The 25100-nt window shown below is 42.6% G+C and overlaps 1 protein-coding gene across 3 annotated transcripts in view; it reads right to left on the minus strand.

Annotated features, from left to right (window-relative positions):
- Positions 1–6538: 6538 nt before the first annotated feature.
- Positions 6539–25100, minus strand: part of Nup98 (nucleoporin 98 and 96 precursor) — a 119513-nt gene continuing 100951 nt past the window's right edge. For all 3 annotated transcript variants that reach the window (XM_042687605.1, XM_042687598.1, XM_042687589.1), the window contains exons 27-33: positions 24656–24799; positions 21650–21792; positions 15773–15994; positions 11015–11256; positions 10358–10512; positions 7868–7979; positions 6539–7773 (exon numbers count right to left, since the gene is read on the minus strand). In XM_042687605.1, coding sequence (XP_042543539.1) covers positions 7556–7773; positions 7868–7979; positions 10358–10512; positions 11015–11256; positions 15773–15994; positions 21650–21792; positions 24656–24799 — 1236 coding nt within the window. In that variant the 3' untranslated portion in view covers positions 6539–7555. The remainder of the gene's footprint in view (positions 7774–7867; positions 7980–10357; positions 10513–11014; positions 11257–15772; positions 15995–21649; positions 21793–24655; positions 24800–25100) is intronic.

Consider the following 25100-nt stretch of genomic DNA (forward strand, 5'->3'; position numbering starts at 1 on the left):
GCCACTCCAGATGGCCCACAGAGCGGGTCCCTGCAGTCATTCCCATTGGAGACAAGTTTTTCACAGTGTCGTCACTGGAGAGTGTGAGGTAATAGACAAAACATAAGCTTTAGAATCACTTTCAGCTCTGCTTTTTTAACGTGCATTCTACACACACATATATGTATAAATACACACGTATATATCTATATACTCTACCACATTGAGCAACAGCTCCACTTCCTGGTTTTCTGGAGGTCTAGAGCTTAATTGGAGATAACAGTCTCATAGAGTTTCCTGAGCTGGTTGGCTTCAACCCATGATCCTCAGATCTCAGCCTCCTGAGTAGCTAGGATTACAAGCATGAGCCACCAGTGTCAGTTGCATATATTTTAATTAGAGTAATATCCTCTATTACTTTTCCTGCATGACTGATATTCTATTAGCAGCTTTCAGTGCAATTTCCTGTGCCATCTTCAAACATAGTTGAAATTCTTTTTTTTTTTTTTTTTTAGGTCGTGGGGCTTGAACTCGGGGCCTGGGAGCTGTCCTTGAGCTCTTTGCTTAAGGCTAGCACTTCTACCACTTTGTGCCACAGCACCACTTCCAGTTTTCTGGTGCATAATTTGAGATGAGAGTCTCTCAGACTTGCCTGCCCAGGCTGGCTTTGAACTGTGATCCTCAGATCTCAGCCTCCTGAGGAGTTAGGAGTGCAGGCATGAGCCACCAGCGCCTAGCAGTTGAAGTAATTTTGATATTATTCATCCTCCATCATTTTCTTTTTCCCTTTCCCCTCTTTCTTGTTATCTCAGAAAATACCATAGTTACAGTTTTGTTTTGTTTTTTGTTTTTGAATCCAGTCATGGGCCTGAACTCTGGGTCTGGGTGCTGTCCCTCAGTTCTTCAGCTCAAGGCTAGCGCTTTACCACTTGAGGCCACAGCGCCACTTCTGGCTTTTTGCTTTTTGCTTATGTGGTGCTGAGGAATCAAACCCAGGGCCTCATGCATGCAAGGCAAGCACTCTACCACTGAGCCACCTTCCCAGCCCCATAGTTACAGTTTTATACTAATTATATAAGTATGTAAGTATTCATAATCATGTATACATACAAATATATGTATATATGTGTCTTTAAAGTCAAGATTCTGCAAACATGGAATATTTGCTCTTTGGGCTTGGCTTATCTGGCTCAACATGATGGTCTCAATTTTACTTTTCTTTATGACTGAGTAATATCCATGGTATGTGCATACCAACTTCTTTATCCATTCATCAGTTGTTGGGTAACTTGGCTGATTCTACCTTTTGGCTGTTGTGAACAAAACTGTAATAAGCATAGGTGTGCAGGCATCTTTCTTGTGTATGCCCAGGAGAGGTATGGTGGGGTCATAAGGTAGATCTAATTTTAACTTTTGGAGGAGCCTTCATATTGACTTCCATAGTGGTTGCACTAGTTTACATTCCCTCTAGCAGTATAGAAGGGTTCCTTTTTCACCACATCCTTTCCAGCATTTGTAGTTTGTTTCATTATTACCATTCTGATTAGGGTGAGATGAAATTTTAGTGTGCTTTTGACTTGTACTTCCTTTATGGATAAGGGGGTTGAACATTTCTTCTTGGTTTTTATTTTTAGCCATTTGTATTTCATATGTGAACTGTCCATTCAATTTGTTTGTCCATTTATTAATTGGAATATTCTTTTACTGTTTGATTTTGAGATTGGAAGGATCTAAGTTCAAGGCCAGCTTAGTTAAAAAAAAAAGTTGCCAGGCATCAGTGGCTCACGCCTGTAATCCTAGCTACTCAGGAGGCTGAGATCTGAGGATTGCAGTTCAAAGCCAGCCTGGGCAGGAAAGTCCATGAAACTCTTATCTCCAATAAACCACTAGAAAACTGGAAGTGGCACTGTGGCTCAAGTGGTAGAGTGCTAGCCTTGAGCTGAAGAACTGAGGGACAGTGCTCAGGTCCAGAGTTCAAGCCCCACGACCAAAAAAAAAAAAAAAATAAAAGTTCATGAGACTTCTCAACAGAGAACACACTCCTGTTATCCTAGCTACAGTAGGATACCTAAAGGCAGATCATGCTTAGGAACACGCCCAAGCAGGAAGTGGGACCCTATCTCAGAAATAACCAGTAGAAAACAGGGCTGGAGGTATGGCTCAGCAGTAGTAGAGCCTGCCTAGCAAGAAGCTCAGAGTTCAAACTTCAGTACTACTGCCCAAAATCAGATGGCTTGAACTGTGTGGTTTTACTTCTGAGTGTTCCATTTAATATGTCTTCATGTCTGTTTATTTTGGTGTATGTATTGGTAACATGCTGTGTTTGTTACTATAATACTGTAGTATAATGGGAATGTGGCTTAGTGGTAGAGTGCTTGCCTTGCATGCATGAAGACCTGGGTTCAATTTCCCAGAACCACAGACACAGAAAAAGCTGGAATTGGTTCTGTGGCTCAAGTGGTAAAGTGCTAGCCTTGAACAAAATGAAGCTCAAGGACAGTGCCCAGGCCCAGAGTTCAAGCCCCAAGACTGGCAAAAAAAAAAAAAAAAAGCCGACCACTAGTGGCTCATGCCTGTAATCCTAACTACTCAGGAAGCTGAGATTTGAAGATCACGATGCAAAGCCAGCCTGGGGAGGAGAGTCTGTGAAACTCTTATCTTCAGTAAACCACCAGAAACCAGAAGTGGTGCTGTGGCTCAAGTGGTAGAGCACTCGCCCTGAGCTGAAGAGCTGAGGGACAGTGTCTAGGCCCAGAGTTCAAGTCCCATCACAAAAAAAGAAAAAGAAAAGAAAAAAAGAAAAAAAAAAAGGATCTTTTCCCAATTGGTTGGCTACCTTTCTAGTTTAGTAACTATGCCTTTAGCTGTGCAGAAGCTTTTTTTTTTTTTTTTGGTCGGCCGTGGGGCTTGAACTCTGGGCCTGGGCGCTGTCCCTCAGCTCTTCAGCTCAAGGCGAGTGCTCTACCACATGAGCTACAGCGCCACTTCCGGTTTTCTGGTGGTTTATTGGAGATAGGAGTCTCACGGTCTCTCCTGCCCGGGCTGGCTTTGAACCGCGATCCTCAGATCTCAGCCTCCTGAGTAGCTAGGATTACAGGCGTGAGCCACCAGCGCCCGGCTTGTGCAGAAGCTTTTTATTTTAAGGTAGTCCCACTTGAGTCTGTCTCCTATCTGTTGTACCCCTGGGACTCTATTCAGGAAGTTCTTGCCTGTTCCTTTAAGTTCTAATGTCTCTCCCACTCTCTTGAAGTAGAGTTTCAGAGTTTCCTGTCTGACATTGAGGTCTTTGATCCACTTTGAATTAATGTTGGTGCATGGTGACAAGCAGGGATTCACTTTTAGTTTTCTGCATATGGCTGCTCAGGTTTTTCCAACATCAATTGTCGAAGAGGCTGTTTTTCCCACTGTATGTCTGTGGCTCCTTTTTTTTTTTTTGGTTGGTTGTGGGGCTTGAAATCTGGGTCTGCGTGCTGGCATGCTGTACCTCAGCTCTTCAGCTCAAGGTGATTACTCTACCACTTGAGTCACACCACCACTTGCGGTTTTCTGATTGTTTATTGGAGATCAGTCTCATGGACTTTACTGCCTGGGCTGACTTTGAACTGTGAACCTCAGATCTCAGCCTTCTGAGGTAGCTATGATTATAGGCGTGAGCCACTGGTGCCCAGTCTGTGGCTCCTTTTTTGAATATCAGATGACTGTGGCCTTATTTCTGGGTCTTCTAATCTGTTCCATTAATCTTTGGGTCTATTTTTGTGTCAAAACTAAGCTGTTTTTGCTATTGTGGCTTTGCAGTAGTTTGAAATCTGGTATTGTGATATTGCTTGAATTTTTTTTTTTTTTTTTGCCTAGAACTGTTCTGGCTATTCTAGATCTTTTGCTGTTCCATTAGTTTTTGGATTGGATTATTTTCTCTCAGTAAAGAATGTCATTTGGATTATGATGGGGATTGCATTGAATTTGTACATCATTTTTGGCAGTATGGCCATTTTCACAATATTGATTCTACCTATCCATAAATGTGGAAGTTCTTTACGTTTCCTGATGTCCTCTTTGATTTTCTTAGATTTTCATAGTTTTTGTTCCGAAGATCTTTTACATTTTTGGTTAGGTTAATTACTAGGCTTCCCCCCCTCTCCTGCCCCCGCAGGCTATTGCAAATGAGGTTTTCATAATTTTCCATTCTGCTTGCACATTATTGGCCTACAAAAAGGCTCATTTTTTTTTTTGGTCAGTAGTGGGGCTAAGGCCTGGGCACTGTCCTGAGCCTCTTTCGCTCAAGGCTAGCACTCTACCACTTGAGCCATATCACCACTTCCTGTTTTTTCTTTTTATGTGGTGCCAAGGAAGCAAACCCAGGGCTTCATGCATCCTAGGCCAGCACTCTACCACTAGGCCATATTCCCAGCCCTCAGATATACTTTTAATATTCCTGATGTTGCACCTTTACACAGACTGTTTTTTAGAGGGATTAAATGGGCAATGTGAATCCTATTCAGGTCTTAACTTTGATCTGAAGATATGAGCCACTTCCTCTTTAGATTATGACAAGGAATTTGATGAAGAATTTGAGTTATATCAGAGTGGGTCTGTCCTGTTACTTAGTGGGGCTCTAACTTGGGCCCCTGAGATCGGGGGTAGTCAACTGGGAATTCCTCTATAACTGTAAACTCTGAGCAAATCATGGAGCATGGCTAGACTCCTAGCAAAGAATTCTCAACTCACTTTCTTCAAGTCTCTTTTTATCTTTCAAAAAGTACACTATATTGTGTCAGTGAACCACACCTATGTAATTCTAACTACCCAGGAGGCTTAGATCTGAGGATCATGGTTTGAGGTTAGCCCAGCCAGAAAAGTCCATGAGATTCTATCTCCAATTAACTACCAAAAAGCTGGGAAGGGGCTGGGAAGGTGGCTCAGTGGTAGAGCGCTTGCCTTGCATGCATGAGGCCCTGGGTTCAATTCCTCAGCACCACATAAGCAAAAAGAAAAAAGCCGGAAGTGGTGCTGTGGCTCAAGTGGTAGAGCACTAACTAGCCTTGAGCTGAAGAGCTGAGGGACAGCGCCCAGGCCCAGAGTTCAGGCCCCACAACCGGACCCCCCCCCCAAAAAAAAACCACACACACAAAAACAACAAAAAGCTGGGAAGGAGATGTGGCTGAAGTGGTAGAGAGCCAGCCTTGAGCAAAAATGCTAAGGGACAGTTTCTAGGCAAGAGCCAAGTTCAAGCTTCAGTACCAGCACCCCCCCCTCCCTCCAAGAAAAGTATGCTATAGAAGTGATTAGCAGCGTTAAAAGAGTTTTAATCAAATATTTACCACTGCATTATAGAGGTTAAGACTTACTTTTTGTTGGTCATGGGGCTTGAACTCTGGGTCTGGGTGCTTGTCCTTTAGATCTTCAGCTCAAGGCTAGCACTATACCACTTGAGCCACAGCAGCACCACTTCTGGTTTTCTGGTGGTTTACTGGAGATCACAGTCTCACAGACTTTCCTGCCTGGGCTGGCTTTGAATTGCAATTCTCAGACCTCAGTCTCCTGAGTAGCTAGGATTACAGGCATGAGCCACTGGCACCTGGCTGAGGTTAGACTTTTTTTGTTCTGTTTTTTGGGTCCGGTCATGGAGCCTGAACTCTGGGCCTGGGCGCTGTCCCTCAGCTCTTCAGCTCAAGGCTAGCGCTCTACCACTTAAGCCACAGCACCACTTCCGGCTTTTTTCTTTTTGCTTATGTGGTGCTGGGGAATCAAACCCAGGGCCTCAGGCATGCAAGGCAAGCGTTCTACCACTGAGCCACCTTCCCAGCCCCAAGGTTAGACTTTTAGTTCAAGGTAATGATAAAATCCTGAATTTTTTTCTTTTGGAAAGCATTCATTATTTGTGTCACACTATGCCAGAGGCTGGTGATACAGAAGTGATGTAGACATGGTGCCTGGAATTTGTGTAGTGGAAAACTACCAGAAAGAGTAAACATATACAAAACCATAGCTTTGATCATAAGCATATTTCAAGCTTTATCTTGAAAAAGCAGAATTACTCTTACTTCTGTTTAAACCAAAAAAGACAAAATGCAACAAATTAAAGAACTTGGCTTCATACTTTTATAATGTGGTTTTTCTCCATATGTGCGTATCTAAGTCAGTGCTAGCTGGTTCACTGGTAAATATGTCCACCAGCCAGAATATATCCACTGGTTTAATTACTCCTTTTTCTATTATTATCTGGGCATTACTCAGTGAACCTGTTAATGGTAGATTAAAAAAGCCAAACAAGAAGATCCAGTAAGGCTTTGAATTTAAGTGGCCAACTTGAAGAGCTTCAACTGAGGATCTGGATCTATAGATATATGTGCTTCCAGATTAATAACTCCCTTGCCCCTAAATCTGCCTTTGCAAACCTATGCCCAATGTTTGCCTAGTATGTGCTAGACTCTGAGGTAGATCCCCAGCACGTAAAAACAAACCAAAGAACCCCAAAAAGCCACAAAGGGAAAAGCCAATACCAAAAGTGCTATAAACATTTTATTTTTTTTAAGAAAGTAGCTTCAGAAAAAGAGGAAAATAATCTAGATTATTTATTTATATATATATTTTTAATAAAAACCTTTACATAATCTTCATGCATAAAGACCCAGGGGGTGGCCACGTTGTCTGTGACAGTCTTAATACCAGTTGTCTTAGGCCAATACCTGGGGCTTCCCATAGCCGGCAGTAATGCAGTGAAGGCCCTCTACCTGGCCCCAAAGTCCAGCCCTTGCCTACCTCAGTATGACTTTTCCTTTTGGGGAAGGTGGTTGAAAGGCAGGAAATGCTCTAGGGCTAAAATGGGAAGGGAAAGGAAAGCTACCCAACTTGCCCTTAAAAAAAAAAAAAAAAAAAAAAAAACCCAGAAAACAAAAAACCTAACTCTTCAGGATAATCCAGACAGGAGTTTCAGAAAGATGACTGATAAACAGGGACCAACTAAGTTCTGGGAGCTTCCTATGTGAATCATATCATGTGATATGTAACCTGGGACTGTAGAGAAGTAGAAAAACCCCATTCTATTTCCTTCGTCCAACCCTCGTTTGCCTTTAAAGCTGTTAACCTGTCTAGAGACAAATTCCCTTCCTGCTGTGGATAGTTCATCCGTTAAGGAAGAACAGTTGCAGATCAATATGTTTGTTCTTGTTTCTTTGAAAGAGTCCTGGTATAAAAGAGCTGAAGAGGGAGTAGAGTAGCAATGTTGGCATGGGGGAATCACAAGGTCCAGAATGCCTGGGGGTAGAAAAGAACTCCCTGGTTCTCTGGAAGAATCTGCAAAGGAGTTTTATTGACCTTTTTTTTAAGAGGAAAAAATGAATGGTCTTGAGGATGGCAAAAGACTTGTCTCTTTTTTGGTTCCAGAAGCCCTTATGCTATGTTCAGTATTAAGAAAAGCCCTGAACAATTGGAGGAATCTGCCTGGGGCAGCAGTAAGGGAGAGTAGATTCCATAGCCAACTCAGAGATTGGCAATTGGTGTCAGTCAAAACACTGCTGGAGACTGCTTTGTCGTGAGTGTGAATGAGCATGTGAGTGTGGTAGCAAGAGCCTGGGGCTCACTGGCTCCCAACAGTCAGTTCTCGCAGATAGGACTGTGTGAGACTGCGCAGTTCATCCAAGGCATAGTCCTCAGGCATGGGCAGCCGGCCAATGTGTGGAGCCAGTAGGCGTAAAGGGACTCGCTGAGGGTCTGGTGTTGATTCTGAAGTTGCATCAGGGACATGCTGAAGGCTCAGTACCACTCGCAGCAAATTGGCTATACGCTTGGCCATGTCTAGAGAGAAAAGATAGAATGAGTACTGAGGATGGGGCTGGGGAAGAGTGGGTACTGATAGGGCCATCAGGAAGGGCAGAGGCTACAGGCTTACCTGATTGAGCTAGACGATCCTTGGCATTGTGACATTGGATCTGTTCTATGCGGTTGCACAGTGACGTCACTTTGGTATGTAACTTCTCTAGTTCATAACCTGAGCAATCCACCTACAGAGAAGCAGAGAAACCAATTAGCCAAGAAAAGTTTCTATCATTTTAATCCATAAATATATAAAAACAAAGTAATAAGGCAGCCAAGGAGAAAACTCCATGCTAGCTAGCATACAGCTAAACTGCTGAAGACAAAGCAGTAACATATAGGAAGGCAGTGCTCAGAGCCTTGTGGCAAGGTCTTGAAATCATGATTCCTGAACCATATAATTAGCAAGCTTTAATATGGCACCTAAAATCTAGATAAATCTGGATTCAAAGATGGTATAAAATTTCGGGCTGGGAAGGTGGCTCAGTGGTAGAGCGCTCGCCTTGCATGCTTAAGGCCCTGGGTTCGATTCCTCAGCACCACATAAGCAGAAAAAATTGGAGATAAGAGTCTCATGGACTTTCCTTCCCAGCCTGGCTTGAACCATAAACATCAGATCTCAGCCTAATGAGTAGCTATGATTAGAGACATGAACTATCTGGCACCCATCAAAATCCATATTTTTATCTATTACTTATGCTCCGAATACTTCCAGACACCTTTTAATTTTGGTGGAACTAGACTAGAACCCAAGACCTCATTCCCTATTCAAAGCATTTTATCCCATCTGCTCAAATACAACTCTTCACAGTGAACTAGTCTCCCATCACTTCCTCCTCCCTAAATGGCTGACTCAACCCTTCCAATATCTATCATTAAATCCACTTTTAAGGGGCTTGCAATCTTCTGTATATACAAGTATTATTCTATTCATCAACCAGAATCCAGGGTTTTGTTTTGTCTTGTTCTGTTTTTGCTAGTACTGGGGGCTTGAGCTTTTTTGCTCATGGCTAGCACTACCACTTGAGCTATGTCACCAGCTCTGGCTCTATGTTAGTTAACTGGAGGTACATAAGAATTTCTCAGATTTGGGCTGGGAAGGTGGCTCAGTGGTAGAGCGCTTGCCTTGCATGCATGAGGCCCTGGGTTCGATTCCTCAGCACCACATAAGCAAAAAGCAAAAAGCTGGAAGTGATGCTGTGACTCAAGTGGTAGAGCGCTAGCCTTGAGCTGAGGGACAGTGCCCAGGCCCAGAGTTCAGGCCCCACAACAGGACCCAAAAAAAAAAAAAAAAAAAAAAGAATTTATCAGATTTGTTTGTCCAGGCTGGCTTTGAATATGATTCTCAGCAGCTTTCTGAGTAGCTAGAATTACAGGAGCGAGCCACCAACATACAGCCTTTTGCCACCAGTGGTTTGTTTTTGTCAGTTGTGGGGCTTGAACTCTGGGCCTAGGTGCTGTCCCTCAGCTCTTCAGCTCAGGCTAACGCACTACCACTTGAGCTACAGCACGACTTCTGGTTTTCTGGTGTTTTTTTTTTTTTTGGGGGGGGGGGGGGGTCCGGTCGTGGGGCCTGAACTCTGGGCCTGGGCGCTGTCCCTCAGCTCTTCAGCTCAAGGCTAGTGTTCTACCACTTGAGCCATAGCACCACTTCTGGCTTTTTTTCTTTTTGCTTATGTGGTGCTGAGGAATCGAACCCAGGGCCTCATGCATGCAAGGCAAGTGTTCTACCACTGAGCCACCTTCCCAGCTCCTCGGTTTTCTGGTGGTTTTTATTGGAGGTTTTTATTTCATGGACTTTCCCACCTAGGCTGGCTTTGAACTGAGATCCTCAGATCTCAGCCACCTGAGTAGCTGGAATTATAGGCGTGAGCCACCAGCACCTGGCTCCTTGAGCTCTTTAGCTCAAGGCTAACACTACCACTCTGAGCCACAGTGACACTTCTGGTTTTCTGGTGATTATTTAGAGATAAGAATTTCATGGACTTTTCTGCCTGGGCTGGTTTTAAATGTCAATCCTCAGATCTCAGCCTCCTGAGTAGCTAGGATTACAGGCGTGAGCCACCAGCACTCACTCAGAATTATCTTTAGTTCTGTAGAAAAGTCTCACTGAAAAAAAGTCTAACTGAAGCCAGGCAATGGTAGCTCATGCCTGTAATCCTAGCTACTCAGGAGGCTAAGATATGAGAGGATCATGGTTCAAAGCCAGCCCAGGAAGGAAAGTCTGTGAAACTCTTATCTCCCATAAACCAGCAGAAAACCAGAACTGGTGCTGTAGCTCAACTGGTAGAATGCTCACCTTGAGCTGAAAAGCTGAAGGACAGTGCTCAGGCTTAGAGTTTCAGCCCCACGACCAAAAAAAAAAAAAAAAGGAAAAGAAAAACAGTTTTTATATAGCTGTCAAAATAGCCACATCAAATTATTCTTACTAAAATGTCCAACCTGCAATGACAGTGCTCTCTCTCTACCAGTGAGCTCAAATACATAGGAGGGTCTCTGGAGATCCCTAAAATTTTAAAGGTCAAGGAACAAGAAAACTGGGTAGTGGCTTAAGGAACTAAGGTACCTGCTGAATATGATGGAGCATTTCAATGACTTGAATATAGTCCAGGTAAACAAGCCCAGATGTTTCCCAGTCCTGAATTAGGCTACTGCGTTCTGGAGGTGCCAGGTCTTCCAAAAAACCCTTCAGAAAGTCATAGTTCTCATTAATGATGGCATCTGGAAAAACAAAATATTGAGTATAATGTCTGTACAGTGTCTACAAAAAGGGTAGAGGACCTGCAAGAAAACTAAGGAAGTGAGAAGAAAAAAAAACAAAAAACCATGTTGGGTGAGACTTGAGAATTACAAGGAGACAGAACTTGAAAAATAAAAGCCTCCAAAGGGAAATGTGAAGAATTTCAGGTGTAGGTCACCAGGCAGGTATTTCTGGTATAACACAAAATTTCCATAAACGTGAAAAGAGCTTAATCTTATCAGTGCATAGGAGAGATATTTCTGCAAAAAAAAACAAAAACAAAAAAAGCCTTGCAACTGTTATCTTCTCTTCCTTTTAAGATTCTCATCCTAGCGAAGCTTCTTCTGCAGGGTTTTCTCAAAGCATGATTTGATTCAAGCTCTCCAGGTCTTGTACTGAGCATCATCTGGCCTGGATTATCAGAAGGCTTGAAAGTTGGAAGAATTTGGAGTTATTCCAGGAGGTTTGGGCCCTCACACTCACCAGAAGCTAAGTGTCGGATGACAAGTTTGTGGCAGCGGTTCCAGTGACCAGCTTTAAACAAATAGAGAGCCTCTAAATGCTTATCAGATTCCATGTGGGCTCGCACAGCTTTGGCCTCATGAATCCACTCAGCAGGTACACAAAGTTTCTGGGTAAGGAATGTCTCCTTAGCCCAAGATTCAGGGGTCTCCACCAGCTGGCAGTGCCGGGTAAGCAGCTCTCGAACAGCCTTCTCGCGCATGCTACAGGAAGAGAGAAGCTGGAATAAATACTATCCTCAGTTATGGAAAACTGCTTTGGGGCAGCCTCTTTAGAGGTCTAGATCCTTTGTAGAGCAATTCAAACTTCACTTTAAAAGCAAAACAAAACCCATCACACCATAGTTTAATGAGATAGAAGAGTACCTAAGCATACAATGTTCTCTTTATGAAAATCCCAATACTCTAGGGAAGGAAGGCTGCCATCTTCCTCAGGAGATCTTTTTCAGCTAGGATGTTTTATTTCCTGTTCAGTAACTGTTGCTCCCACCTAGGGGATTAAGGACAGGGAATAAAGCAGTTCCCCATAGTCCAAGTATGTTCCTTCTTTCCAACATGGTCAGTATAAATAAAAAGTAGTTTCTGCTAGGTGCTGGTGGCTCACGCCTGTAGACCTAGCCTATTCAGGAGGAGTCTAGGATCTCAGGATTGTGGTTTGAAGCCAGCTGTAGTAAGAAAAGTCCATGACACTCTTATCTCCAATTAACTGCCAAAATTGCTGGAAGGAGATGTATGGCTCAAGTGGAAGAGCTCCAGCCTTAAGCCATAAAACTCATGGACAGCATCCAGGCCCTGAGACACAAAAAATAGTTTTTATATGGAAAGTCTCTTATAGGACTTGGCTTCCCTTTTCCAAGTTACCAGCCTTTCTAATTAATTCTCTCTAGACTAAGGCTCCTTAAGTAGTCCTTTTCAGAAAAAAAATCTTGGTCTCTTTTCTGAACTCCTCAGTCCAAGGACTGAAAAGACTATATATCATACACACACATAATAATATATATTGTATATATATATATATATATATATATATGCACATATATATGTATATATATGTATGCGCGCACGCGCGCGCGCATACACACACACACACACACACACACACACAAAATATATATTTTTTTCTTTCAGTGTTTGGGCATTGTCCCTGAGCTCTTTAGCTCAAGGCTTGAGCCACAGTGACACTTTTGGTTTTCTAGTGGTTTTTAAGAGATGAGTCTCTTGGATTTTCCTGCCTTGGACTGGCTTTGAACCATGATATTCAGATCTCAGCCTACTGAGTAGCTAGGATTACAGGGTGGGGAGGGGTGTCAGTTGTGGGGCTTGAATTTAGGATCTGGGATCTGTCCCTGAGCTCTACTGCTCTAGTACTTTGAGCCATAGCTCCACTTCAGTTTTTGTTGGTTAACTGGAGATAAAAGAGTTTCATGGAGACTTTTCTGCCCAGGCTGGCTTGGAACCTCAAGCCTCAGATTTTAGACTCCTGAGTATAGCTAGGATTACAGATATGAGCCACAGGTGCCTGGCTCATATTCTTTTATAGGAAATGGGACCTCCTTCCCCAAAGCCAACTCTGAAATACCTTTTTTTTTTTTTTTTTTTGGGTCCGGTCATGGGGCCTGAACTCTGGGCCTGGGCACTGTCCCTCAGCTCTTCAGCTCAAGGCTAGCGCTCTACCGCTTGAGCCACAGCGCCACTTCCGGCTTTTTTCTTTTTGCTTATGTGGTGCTGAGGAATTGAACCCAGGGCCTCAGGCATGCAAGGCAAGCGCTCTACCACTGAGCCACCTTCCCAGCCCCTCAACTCTGAAATATCTTATCAGCCAGCCTTTTACCAACTGGAATCCCCTGAGTAAACTCAAAAGAACAGTCTGGGGTCATTTTACTTTCTGTTAAAGGGCAAAAGGAGAAAAACTGTGCTAAAAGCTTTTCACTACTAGAGTTCAGGCCCCATGACTGCCCCCCCCATCCCCCCCAAAAAGCTTTTCACTTTCACTTATTTTTTTGGGTCTGATCATGGGGCCTGAACTCTGGGCCTGGGTGCTATCCCTCAGCTCTTCAGCTCAAGGCTAGTGCTCTACCACTTGAGCCACAGCGCCACTTCAATTTTTTTCTTTTTGCTTATGTGGTGCTGAGGAATTGAACCCAGGGCCTCATACATGCAAGGCAGGCACTCTACCACGGAGCCACCTTCCCAGCCCTACACTTTCACTTTTAATTCCATAATCACCTTGTGGTTTTAAGAACATTAGACAGTATCTTTAACCCAGAGTTAAAGATCTAGAATTACATAGCAAGTCTGACTGAAAACCTCAAATAGTGATTTAGAGCATATACTTTTTTTTTCTTCTGCCCTTTTTGTAGTATTGGGGTTCAAACTCAGGGCATTGTGTTCTCACTTCTAGCTTTATGCTAGTTAATTGGAGGTAAGAGTCTCATCACAGACTTTTCTGTCCTAGCTGGCTTCAAATTGTGATCCTTAAGATTTTAGCTTCCTGAATAGTTAGGATTATAGGTGTGAGTCACTGTCACTTTTGTCACTTAAGAGTGACAAAGCAGGCCGGGCACTCACACCTGTAATCCCAGCTACTCAGGAAGCTGAGATCTGAGGTTCAAAAAGCCAGCCTTAGCAGGAAAAGTCCATGAGATTCTGATCTCCAATAAACCACCAGAGGGGCTAGGAAGGTGGCTCAGTGGTAGAGAGTGCTTGCCTTGCATGCATGAGGCCCGGAGTTCAATTCCTCAGCACCACATAAGCAGAAAAAGCCAAAGTGGCACTGTGGCTCAAGTGGTAGAGCGCTAGCCTTGAGCTGAAAGGCTGCAGGATAGCACCCAGGCCGAGCTTAAGCCCCATAACCAACCAAAAAAACGAAACTAACAAAGCAGAAGGTCTTACATTATGGTTGTATGAGTTAGACACTTCAATTTGTTATTTACTAGTTGTGCAACCTAAAGCAAAAGTTAACTCCTAGTCCTATCTTTAAAATAGAGACGATGACAATGATATTATTTTGAGGCAGAGCTTCACTCTATAAGGTCCAGCTGGTCTCAGACCCATGATCCTCTTACCTAGCTAATTCTAGGATTATAGGTACGCCACCATGCCCTGTTAATAGGGATTTTAAGGGGCTAGGAAGTTGGCTCAGTGGTAGAGCGCTTGCCTTGCATGCCTGAGGCCCTGGGTTCGATTCCTCAGTACCACATAAGCAAAAAGAAAAAAGCCGGAAGTGGCGCTGTGGCTCAAGTGGTAGGGCACTAGCCTTGAGCTGAAGAGCTGAGGGACAGTGCTCAGGCCCAGAGTTCAGGCCCCACAACCGGACCCCCCCCCAAAAAATAGGGATTTTAAGACAATCTACTTCATAAGTTTATTATTAGCATAAAATGAGTTAATATATGTAACATACTTGGAAAAGAGTATAAACATATAAAAACACTAATAGTCAAGTACCATATAAATGTTTATTATTATTGTTCATACTGTGTGGCCACCATTATAAAAAACTAAATCAGTCAAGTGTTGCTTCTCATGCCTGTAAACCCAACTACTCAGGTGGCTGCGATCTAAGGATTATGGTTTGAAGCCAGCCTGGGCAGGAAAAGTCTGTGAAATCAATCTCTGATTACCTACCAAAAAGCAAGAAGTAGAGCTGTGGTTCAAATGGAAGAGCACTAATGTTGAGCAGAAATGCTCAGTGACAGTGCCCAGGCTTTGAGTTCAAGCCCCAAGACAAGCATACATACAGAGAAAACTAAACCAAAGTGAAATTTTACATTGTTCAAACCACTGTGAGAAAAGATGTTTCTCTAGTATTCTTTCAGAATAGGAAAGAAGTTCCCCATCTCTATACCATAAGGTTGTATTGGTAAATACAACACAATACAAATTGAACAAATGGGTGTGGATGATAAGGGACGGAAAAAGGCAGTAAACCAAGAAAAAGCAGGACTACTCTTCCTGCTCTCTCAGAGATCCACTAAAGCAGTTCAGCCAGCACTACTTTGCCTAAGTTAATGTTGCTGCTCTCCTCATATCCTATACCTTTTCCTTTCTTTTCTCTTCATTTTTTTTTTGGGGGGGGGGGGTTGTCATGGGGCTTGAACTCTGGGCCTGGGCGCTGTCCCTGAGCTCTTCAGCTCAAGGCAAGGGCTCTACCACTTAAATCACAGCACCACTTCTGGTTTTCTGGTGGTTTATTGGAGGTAAGCGTCTCACAGACTTTTCTGCCTTGGGTTGGCTTTGAACCATGATCCTCAGATCTCAGCCTTCTGAGTAGTTAGGATTACAGGCGTGAGCCACCAGCATCCAAAACAGGGTCTCATTAATACTAAGCTCAGGTTGTACTGGAACTTGCTGTGCTTGGTCATGGCTGACCTCTTTGAAGCTTATCTCTAGATGCCCCTTGATCATTGCAATTCAGAGAGCTTTGTGATAAATATAATTTTGTATGTAATCACAAAATCATTTTCCATTGGTTCAAATAACACAGTCTGTGTTAAAGACAAAATTGTCTTAACGTTTATCACATAGCTGAATCTCATGTACAATCTCAACACTTATTTGTTTGCATTTTTGGTACTGGGAATCAAATCTAGATCCTTACTTATGTTATGCAAGGTGCTCACTACTAAGCTATATTTCTAACCCTTGCTGAATGGAGCCCTAAAAGACCGAATCCTTTGGCATTTCCCTGTAGAGGTACCCAGTGGGTTCAATAGTGTCTCACCTTGAGTTTTCAATGTGCAGGAGAACAAAGATGGCCCACTCCCAGAGACCCTCACTTTCCAGTTGGCCAGCATAACTGGCTTGCAGCACACCCTCACACTGCTCTGAGAGATGGGTATAATTAAGAGCCCGCAGCACTTCCCACAAGTGCCAGCTTAGGCGATAGTCCAAAGGATCTGCAGTTATGCTTCGAGGCTCCAACAGCTGATTGAGATCATAATGTCTGCAGAGGAAAAAGTGTTGAGAGTTACTACACCAAGCTAGCACTGAAAAGGTCAGCTGTTCTGGCTATGTCTCAGAAGATACCCATCATCTTATGAACAGCAGCTTCACCTAGACTATAGCTCCTACAAAAACCCATATGAGGCTGCCTGAGCAACAGGTTTATCATTCCAATGCATGGAATCTTAACAGTTTTCACTCTCCAATCTATCAAAAATATAATGTTCATTGCCTTTCTTAAGCATGATTACCCTTCTATTACCTGAAGTTTTGGGGTATTAATTCTTCTGTTGAAACAACTTTATCTCGGTTATTTTCTTGTACATCTTGTAGTTTTTACTTTTGATTTTTATCCTTAAAAGAATATTATATTATTCTTTGTATAGGAATCCAAGTGCCTTGGGCTTTAAAAGTGTCCCTGTACAGTTTTGCTAGAGCCCAGGGATTTCAATGGTGCTGGACCATTGATAAATCCCTAGCTTGCAATTCACAAACATGAGAATAGTATAAACTCAGGTTCTATACCTGCAAGCTTTAAAGATCTGGGGCTTAGATTATCAACCAGTAAGTTCATTTTTAATTAAGAGCTCAGACATTTTATTCCTTCTGATTACTTCCCTTAGTAATAAGTCAAGTTTTTCTAGATCAGTGATTGTAAATACAGTGTTATTAAGAAAAGTTCTATTATCTGCCTTGACTAATATGCCTTGAAATGTTGCTAAAGTGAGTTATTAGATTAAAAGATTCTAATTAAGCCAGGTGCTGGTGGCTCATGTCTGTAATTCTAGCTACTAAGGATCACCGTTGGAAGTCAGACTAGGTAGGAAAGTCTGTGAGACTCCAATATTTCCAAATAAACACTGAAAAAGCCAGAAGTGAGCAAAAATAGCTCAGGGACAATGCCCAGGCCCTGAGTTTAAGCCAGGGGACTGGCACCCTCCCCACTTCCCTCCCAAAAGTATATGTAAAACAGTGACAATTCTACTGGACAGTACAGTTCCAGATCATTTTTAAGATCTAAGGTGTAAGGGACTGGGAAGGTGGCTCAGTGGTAGAGTGCTCGGCTTGAGCTGAAGAGCTGAGGGACAGCACCCAGGCCCAGAGTTCAGGCCCCACAACTGACCAAAAAAAGAAAAAAAAAAATCTATAGTGTGGAATTTATGTAAAGGTTTTAGTCAAAGCAATTACCTTTCCTGAGACAAGTGTATATTCAGTATCCCAGTCTGACTTTGGCTTCTCCATTTCTAGGGCTTTAAAATAGCCCTTTGTGGTCTTCTAAATGAATGAATTGACAAGTACCTTAGAGATTAGTAATCATAGCTCTAGGTGGGCTTGTGAGGGCACTTCTGAGAGTATTAACTAAGGAGAGGGAGACCTACCTTGAATGTGGGTGACACCATTCCACAGGCTAGGGGGCCTAGGTGAAAAAGGGGAAAAAGGAGAAAGCCAGCTAGTACAGGCATTCCTCTCTAACTCCTGGATGCCATGATGTGGGCTGTTATGCTCGGCCATACCCTCCCAGCCATAATGGACTGAAATATCAGAAACTATAAGCCTTAATAACTCCTTCTGCCTTTTAACCTGTCTAAGGTCAGGAACTGTAGCATAATAACAAAAGGGTGACTAGTGTACAACTTTTTTTCTGTATGCTTAAAACCTTACATACAATGTCAGTAATTATATACTTGTAAAACATACCTATTACCTCCAAAAGTTACTTTATGTCCTCTGTCCTGCCATTCCATTTTTCTTTTCTTTCCTTTCCTTTCTTTTCTTTTTTTTTTTTTGGGTCCGGTCATGGGGCCTGAACTCTGGGCCTGGGCGCTGTCCCTCAGCTCTTCAGCTCAAGGCTAGCACTCTACCACTTGAGCCACAATACCACTTCCGGCTTTTTTCTTTTTGCTTAAGTGGTGCTGAGGAATCGAACCCAGGGCCTCATGCATGCAAGGCAAGCGCTCTACCACTGAGCCACCTTCCCAGCCCTGCCACTCCATTTTTAATACCCACCATTACCAGGCAATTAACATGCTTTTGACATTATAGTTTTCATTTTCCATATAATAGGTACTATTTTAATCTCTCTAGGTCTGGCTTCTTCCAAAATTACCATTTTGTAACTACTTGATAGTTCATTTTATTTTACTGCCAACTAGGATTCCAAAATATGTTATATCACAACTTACTATCTAATTTCTACCTGCTGATGGGGAAATTTTGGTTATTTATAGTTTTGGATGTTTACAAATAAAGCTACTACAAATACTAATATATGCACATGCATTTTCATTACCCAGGAGTGGAATGGCTGAATCAGATTGTAGGTTTCTGTTTAACTTTTAAGAAGCTGCTATTTATTTATTTATTTAGTCAGTTGTGAGGCTTTAACTCTGGGCTTGGGCCCTGTCCCTCAGCTCTACCCTCAGCGCTCTACCACTTGAGCCACAGCGCCACTTCCAAGTTTTCTAGTGGGTTATTGGAAATAAGAGTCTCACGGACTTTCTTTCCCAGGCTAGCTTTGAACTGTGATCCTCAGATCTCAGCCTCATGAGTAGCTAGGATTACAGGCATGAGCCACCTGTGCCCAGAAGCTGCTAAATTGTTAACCAAAATATATCATTTCTATTTTTTAAAAAAGTAACTAACCTTACTTGGTGCTGGTGGCTCAGACCTCTCTCTGATCCTAGCTACTCAGGAGGCTGAGATCTGAGGATTGCGGTTCAAAGCCAGCTGGGACAGTCCATGAGACTCTATCTTCAATTAACCACCAGAAAACTGGAAGTGGCACTGTGGCTCAAGTGGTAGAGTGCTCACCTTGAGTTGAAGAGCTAAGGGACAGTGCCCAGGCCCAGAGTTCAAGCCCCATGACTAACAAAATAAAATGACACAGAGGTATGATAGAGCACCACCAGCATTGAGTGAAAATTTAAGCAAGAGCAGGAAGCCTTGTTCTTGCTATGATGGCACTCAACCACTTGAGCTATGCCTCTAGCCCCCCTTTAGCTGGTTATTTTAGAGACGAAGTCTGGGATTACAGGAATTAAAAGTTACTGGCTAGGGGGCTGGGAAGGTGGCTCAGTGGTAGAGCGCTTGCCTTGCATGCTCGAGGCCCTGGGTTTGATTCCTCAGCACCACTTAAGCAAAAAGAAAAAAGCCGGAAGTGGCGCTGTGGCTCAAGTGGTAGAGCGCTAGCCTTGAGCTGAAGAGCTGAGGGATAGTGCCCAGGCTCAGAGTTCAAGCCCCACAACGGGACCCCCCCAAAAAAAAATAGTTACTGGCTAACTTTACACTTTAATTTGGTGACTCTGGTGGAGGGAATGCCCTTAAAGAAACATGATCAGGGTTGGGAATGTGGTTCAGTGATAGAGTGCTTGCCTAGCATGTATGAAAGCCCTGGGTTCTATTCCCCAGTACCACATAAACAGAAAAAACCGGAAGTGGCATTGTGGCTCAAGTGGTAGAGAGCTAGCTTTGAGCAAAAGAAGCTCAGGGACAGTGTTCCAGGCCCTAAGTTCAAGCCCCAGGACTGACAAAAAAAAAAAAAAAAAGAGAGAAAGAAACATACCAAATAAAAAGAAAGGAAGCAATCAAAACTGACAGAGCCTTTATACTGGAGGAATATAAATATGTCTTGATTTTTAAATTACATCAATATATAATCAGAATATAAACTATAACAAGATAGCACTGTTTACAAATGGGAAAAACATGGGAATAGACACTTTAGCAAGAAAATGTACAGATGGTGAATAAGCACATGAAAAAAGTCCTTAGTATTATTGAAATACAAAGCAAAAAATAAGGTTTGAAAGATGATTATGTATTACTATTACATAAAACTATTAGATATTGTTTTTTTCTTTTTTGACGTTATATATATATATTTATTTGTCGGTTGTGGGGCTTGAACTCTGGGCCTGGGTGTGGTCCATTAACTCTTCAGCTCATAACGAGTGCTCTACCACTTGAGCCACAGCGGCACTTCGGTTTTCTAGTGGTTAATTTGGAAATAAGAGTCTCATGGAGTTTCCTGCCCGGGCTGGCTTTGAACCGTGATCCTCAGATCTCAGCCTCCTGAGTAGCTAGGATTATAGAAGTGAGCCACTAGCACCCAGCTTTGAAGTTATATTTTAAGTAGTTCACTCTGTGTTTTCTGTGCACCTTTATGGCACACTTTTTTTTTTGTTGTTGTTGTTGTGGGGCTTGAACTCTAGGCCTGGGTATTATCCCTGACCTCTACAGCTCAAGGCTAGTGCTCTACCACTTGAGCCACAGGGCCACTTCTGGTTTTCTGGTGGTTAATTGGAGATAAGAGTCTGAAGGACTTTCCTGCCTGGGCTGGCTTTGAACCGCAATCCTCAGATCTCAGCCTTCCTCCTCAGATCTCAGCCTCCCAAGTAGCTAGGATTACAGGTGTGAGCCACCAGCGCCTGGCTTATGGCATACTTCTTTAATTGTCAAGCTTGGGAGGCTAAGAAAGGAGTCTGAGTTCAGCCTATGCTATGCTACATAAGAAGTTCCAGGCCAGTATGGGCTATACAGCTAGACCTTGTCTCACAAATACAAATTAAACTCACAGGCTCAAGTGAACCACCTGCCTCAGCCTCTCAAGTATCTAGGACTACAAGCTTGGGCCACCACAGGCTCAGCTCAACACTACTTTTAAATAAAAAATATTTACAGCAGCTTTGTCCATAATAGCAAAAGTCAACAGTAACTGTTCATTAAGAAATGATACATGAATTATGCAAAAATCAACATAAAATAAAAAAACCGAAGGACAAAAACCTCCAAAACCAAAATTCTGCTGTACATATTAACAAAGGTAATCTCATGATCATTATGCTCAGTGAAAGAAGCCAGGCACAGAAGAACACACAGAATCTTACTCACATGGAATCAGAAAAAAGAAAAAAAAATTTTTTTTTTTTTTTTGCTTGCCAGTCCTGGGGCCTGAACTCAAGGCCTGGGCACTGTCCCTGAGCTTCTTTTGCTCAAGGCTAGAACCACTTGAGCTGCAGCACCATTTCTGGCTTTTTCTATTTATGTGGTACTGGGGAATAGAACCCAGGGCTTCATGTATGCTAGGTACGCACTCTACTCCTGAGCTACATTCCCAGCCCCCATGCAAAATTAACTTGTAACAGAAAAGCCAGTAAAAGGATGTTTGAAGCTGAGTATTAATTCCCAGAGGGCAATTAGGGATTTTTTTTTTTGTGGAGTAAGAGAAATATCTTGGTTGTAATAATGTGACATTTTGGTAATTACCATCAAACTGCATACTATTTATTTGTCAGTTACGGGGCTTGAACCTAGAGCCTGAGCTCTGTCCCTGTGCTTTTTTGCTCAAGGCTAGTGCTCTATGGCTTTGAGTCACAGCTCCACTTCTGGTTAATTAGAGATGAGATCCTCAGATCTCAGCTTCCAGAGCAGCTAAGATTATAGGCGTGAACCACCAGCACCTAGCTTCAAACTGTACACTTTTAAGTCTTATCTCATCAAAGTTGATTAAAATAATTTTAAGGGTATTCTTTCTACCCAACTACAAGTTATTTGGTAATTATATAGATTTATAGCAACTTATGGTATATGAGAGGGGAAGGATTCTATAGGGTCTTAGAGCATTCTCAAGTAACTATAAAGCCTAGTCCTGGGTTACCTGTCACTGTAGAGTTTTAGAAGGTGAAAACAAACATCTTGAAGTGGTCTCTGCGAGTCTTGCTCCTCCTCTATCAAACAGCCAGAACCCTCTAGGTATGAAGGAAGCGGGGAACAGGCATACCTGTCACCCTCAGAAGTATTCTGAAGGGGAAGAATTTGATAAAACAATCAGCTTGTTAGTGTCATTCACTAGAGATTATCATGTCTTGATTTAAATGCCTTAGGCCTAACTACTTGGGAGGTGAAGTGTGGCTCACACCTGTAGGCCTAGTTCTTTGGGAGGTAGAATGTGAGAGGCTAGCCTGGGCAAAAAGTTCTTGAGACGCTTCTATTAATCAGTAAACAACTGGGCTCAGCAAAGCATGCCTGCCATCTCAACTCTGTAGGGAATGTCAATAAGGGGATCACAGTTCACACTAGCCCATTCATAAAAGCAAGACCTTACCTGAAAAATAATGAAAGCAAAAATTGGAATGAGCAGTAGAACTGCCAGGAAAACACCTTTTGTTCAAACCCTAGTATTTAAACAAAACAAAAAGCAAAGCAAAAACCCAATTAAATGACAAAAAGTAAATATAAATAAAAAGGGTGTGATAATCCAAAGATATCTACGGGAGATTTTCTGGTCAATGACATATTCCACTGTCTTTAATGAACCAGTGAGAATTAAAGATAGCAAGCTGGTCATGGTAGCAGATGCTTGTAAACCAATACTCAGCTAAGAACAATGAGTGTGAGGCTTGCTTGAGCTACCTAATAGTCCTGTCTCAAAATATACATATCCTATATCTTAAAACAAAAAAATGACAGCATTGAAGAGAACATTGTTGAGTAACAGATCATGTGTACATATACTTTATTTTCTTTAAAAAATGATAATAAGGGGGCTGGGAAGGTGGCTCAGTGGTAGAGCGCTTGCCTTGCATGCCTGAGGCCCTGGGTTTGATTCCTCAGCACCACATAAGCAAAAAGAAAAAAGCCGAAAGTGGTGCTGTGGCTCAAATGGTAGAGCGCTAGCCTTGAGCTGAAGAGCTGAGGGACAGCGCCCAGGCCCAGAATTCAGGCCCCATGACCAGACCCTCCCCCCCCCCAAAAAAAATGATAATAAGGGGCTGGGAAGGTGGCTCAGTGGTAGAGCGCTTGCCTTGCATGCATGAGGCCCTGGGTTCGATTCCTCAGCACCACATAAGCAGAAAAGGCCGGAAAGGGTGCTGTGGCTCAAGTGGTAGAGCACTAGCCTTGAGCTGAAGAACTGAGGGACAGTGCTCAGGCCCAGAGTTCAAGCCCTATTTAAAAAACAAAAAATGAAAAACAACCCCCCCCCCACCAAAATGATAATAAGCCGGCACCCAATGGCTCACCCCTGTAATCCCAGCTACTTAGGAGGGGAGATTTGATGATAGGGTTCATAGTCAGCCCAGGCAGGAAAGTCTTTGAGATTCTTACCTCCAATTAGCTACCAAAAATCTGGAAATGGAGCTGTGGGCCAAAGTAGCAGAGTGCTAGCCTTAAGCACAAAAGCTCAGGGACACCATCTAGGCCTTGAGGTTAAGCCCCAGGCCCAACACACACAAAAAACTGAAACAAAACAAAATCTATGATACTTTAATCTAAACACTGATACACAGGGGACTGAAAGTTTGAAGTACTAATCAGAGGCAAAATCAAACCTGAGGTCAGGCTATATAAGCAAGGAATTTCCAAAGGATAAAACAGTATTAGAAATGAAGAACCCTGACCAAAGAAGCAGTAACTTAGTAGAAAGAAGATATCTGTGGAGATGGGGCCAGTGGTTTCCTAGTACCACTATTATAACAACAAAAACAAGAAAGAAGAAAGGAAAGGGGGAAAGTTAACTGTGGGAACCCATCATTGTAAATAAATGAAAGCAGATATTTAGAGAAGACAGATACTCTAGAGGCAAGAATAAAGGATGAAGTTTCCCATCAGGTCTCCACAGTCCATTTCAAGTTTAGAGTTCTTTTAAAGAAAGAATAAAAAAAAATAGTAATAAAAATACAGTACAGCTATGTACATATGACTATAAAAGTTATTTCCTAGACATGGAAATAAGAGGTTTCCTTTGTTGTTGTTTTTAATGTACTATGTGATTTGTTTTTTTCTTGTGTTTTTTTTCTCTATGGTTACTATGGTTATTCCCTTGTCACTGTATTTTATTTTGGTACCCTGGGTATTGTATATACATTTATCTGAATTAGGGAAGGGGAACAACAAAATGGTGAGACAAAGAAAAAGAGCAAACCAATGCAACAGCTGATACTCACAAGACAATATGTTTGAAATGAACTGTACAACTTGGGGGTAGGGGGAGGACTGGCAGGGAGGAAAGTGGGAGAAAAATGAGGGAAGGGGTAACAAGTTCGACAAGACATGTACTCACTACCTTATTATGTAACTGTAACCCTTTTGCACATCACCTTGACAATAATTAAATTTTAAAAAAGTACAGTATAATGAAAATGTAAACTCAGGCACTGGTGGCTCATGCCTGTAATCTTAGCTACTCAGGAGGCTGAGATCGGAGGATTATGGTTCCAAGCCAGCTCCAGCAATAAAGAGACTCTTATCTCAAATTAACTACCCCATCCCTCAAGGGGAGGAGTTGGGGAGGGAAGGGATGGTAGGGGAAAAACAAAGGAGGAGGTAACAATGCTCCTTGATAGGAAATGTACTCATTACCTTACTCTTGGAACTGTAACCCCTCTGTACAGTATCTTTCCAATAATAATTTAAAAACAAAAACAAACAAGCAAAAATTCTGCCAGAAAACCAGAAGTGGAGCTGTAGCTCAAAATGGCAGAGCACTAGCCTTGAATAAAAAAAGCTCAGGGACAGTTCCCAGACCCTGAGTTCAAGCCCCACAACTGACCAAAAAATAATTAATTAATTTAAAAAGGTGATGATAGCTTTCTCTGCATGACTCCTACGGCAAAGCAGGACACCTTCCAGGATTCTTGCTTGGTTCTATACTGTATATGCCTACCTGAAATGCTTCTTCATACATGCTGAGTGCTCTGGAAATAGAGGCTGTTGGTGGAAGCAAATACCAAAGATGTACAGCAAGGGAACGTTTCCAATCCAGCTGAGAGCACACATTGATTTGCTTCTGCTCTGAGAGCTGCCATACCTGCAGGAGACAAAATCATTACCACAACTACTATATTTCATCTTTTTACACCTGATGTCTTCAAGCTATTCATTTATTCAATGTTATAGTGGAAATATGAACTGTCTCCCATAGATGTTTGAAGACGTGGTCCCTAGGTAGTAGTGATGTTTTGAGGGATGGTGGGAACCTCAGGAGGTGGGGGTCCAGTGGGAGGAATCAGATCACTGGGGACAGGTTCTTGGGGATCTTTTCCTTGTTCACAGAACCTTTCCTTCTCTCTGCTTTCTTGCTGCTATGAAGTAAGCAGCTCTGTCCAATT

This window comes from Dipodomys spectabilis, unplaced genomic scaffold (genome assembly GCF_019054845.1).
Source record: "Dipodomys spectabilis isolate Male_0828 unplaced genomic scaffold, ASM1905484v1 ptg000003l, whole genome shotgun sequence".
In the NCBI taxonomy this organism is placed as follows: domain Eukaryota; kingdom Metazoa; phylum Chordata; class Mammalia; order Rodentia; family Heteromyidae; genus Dipodomys; species Dipodomys spectabilis.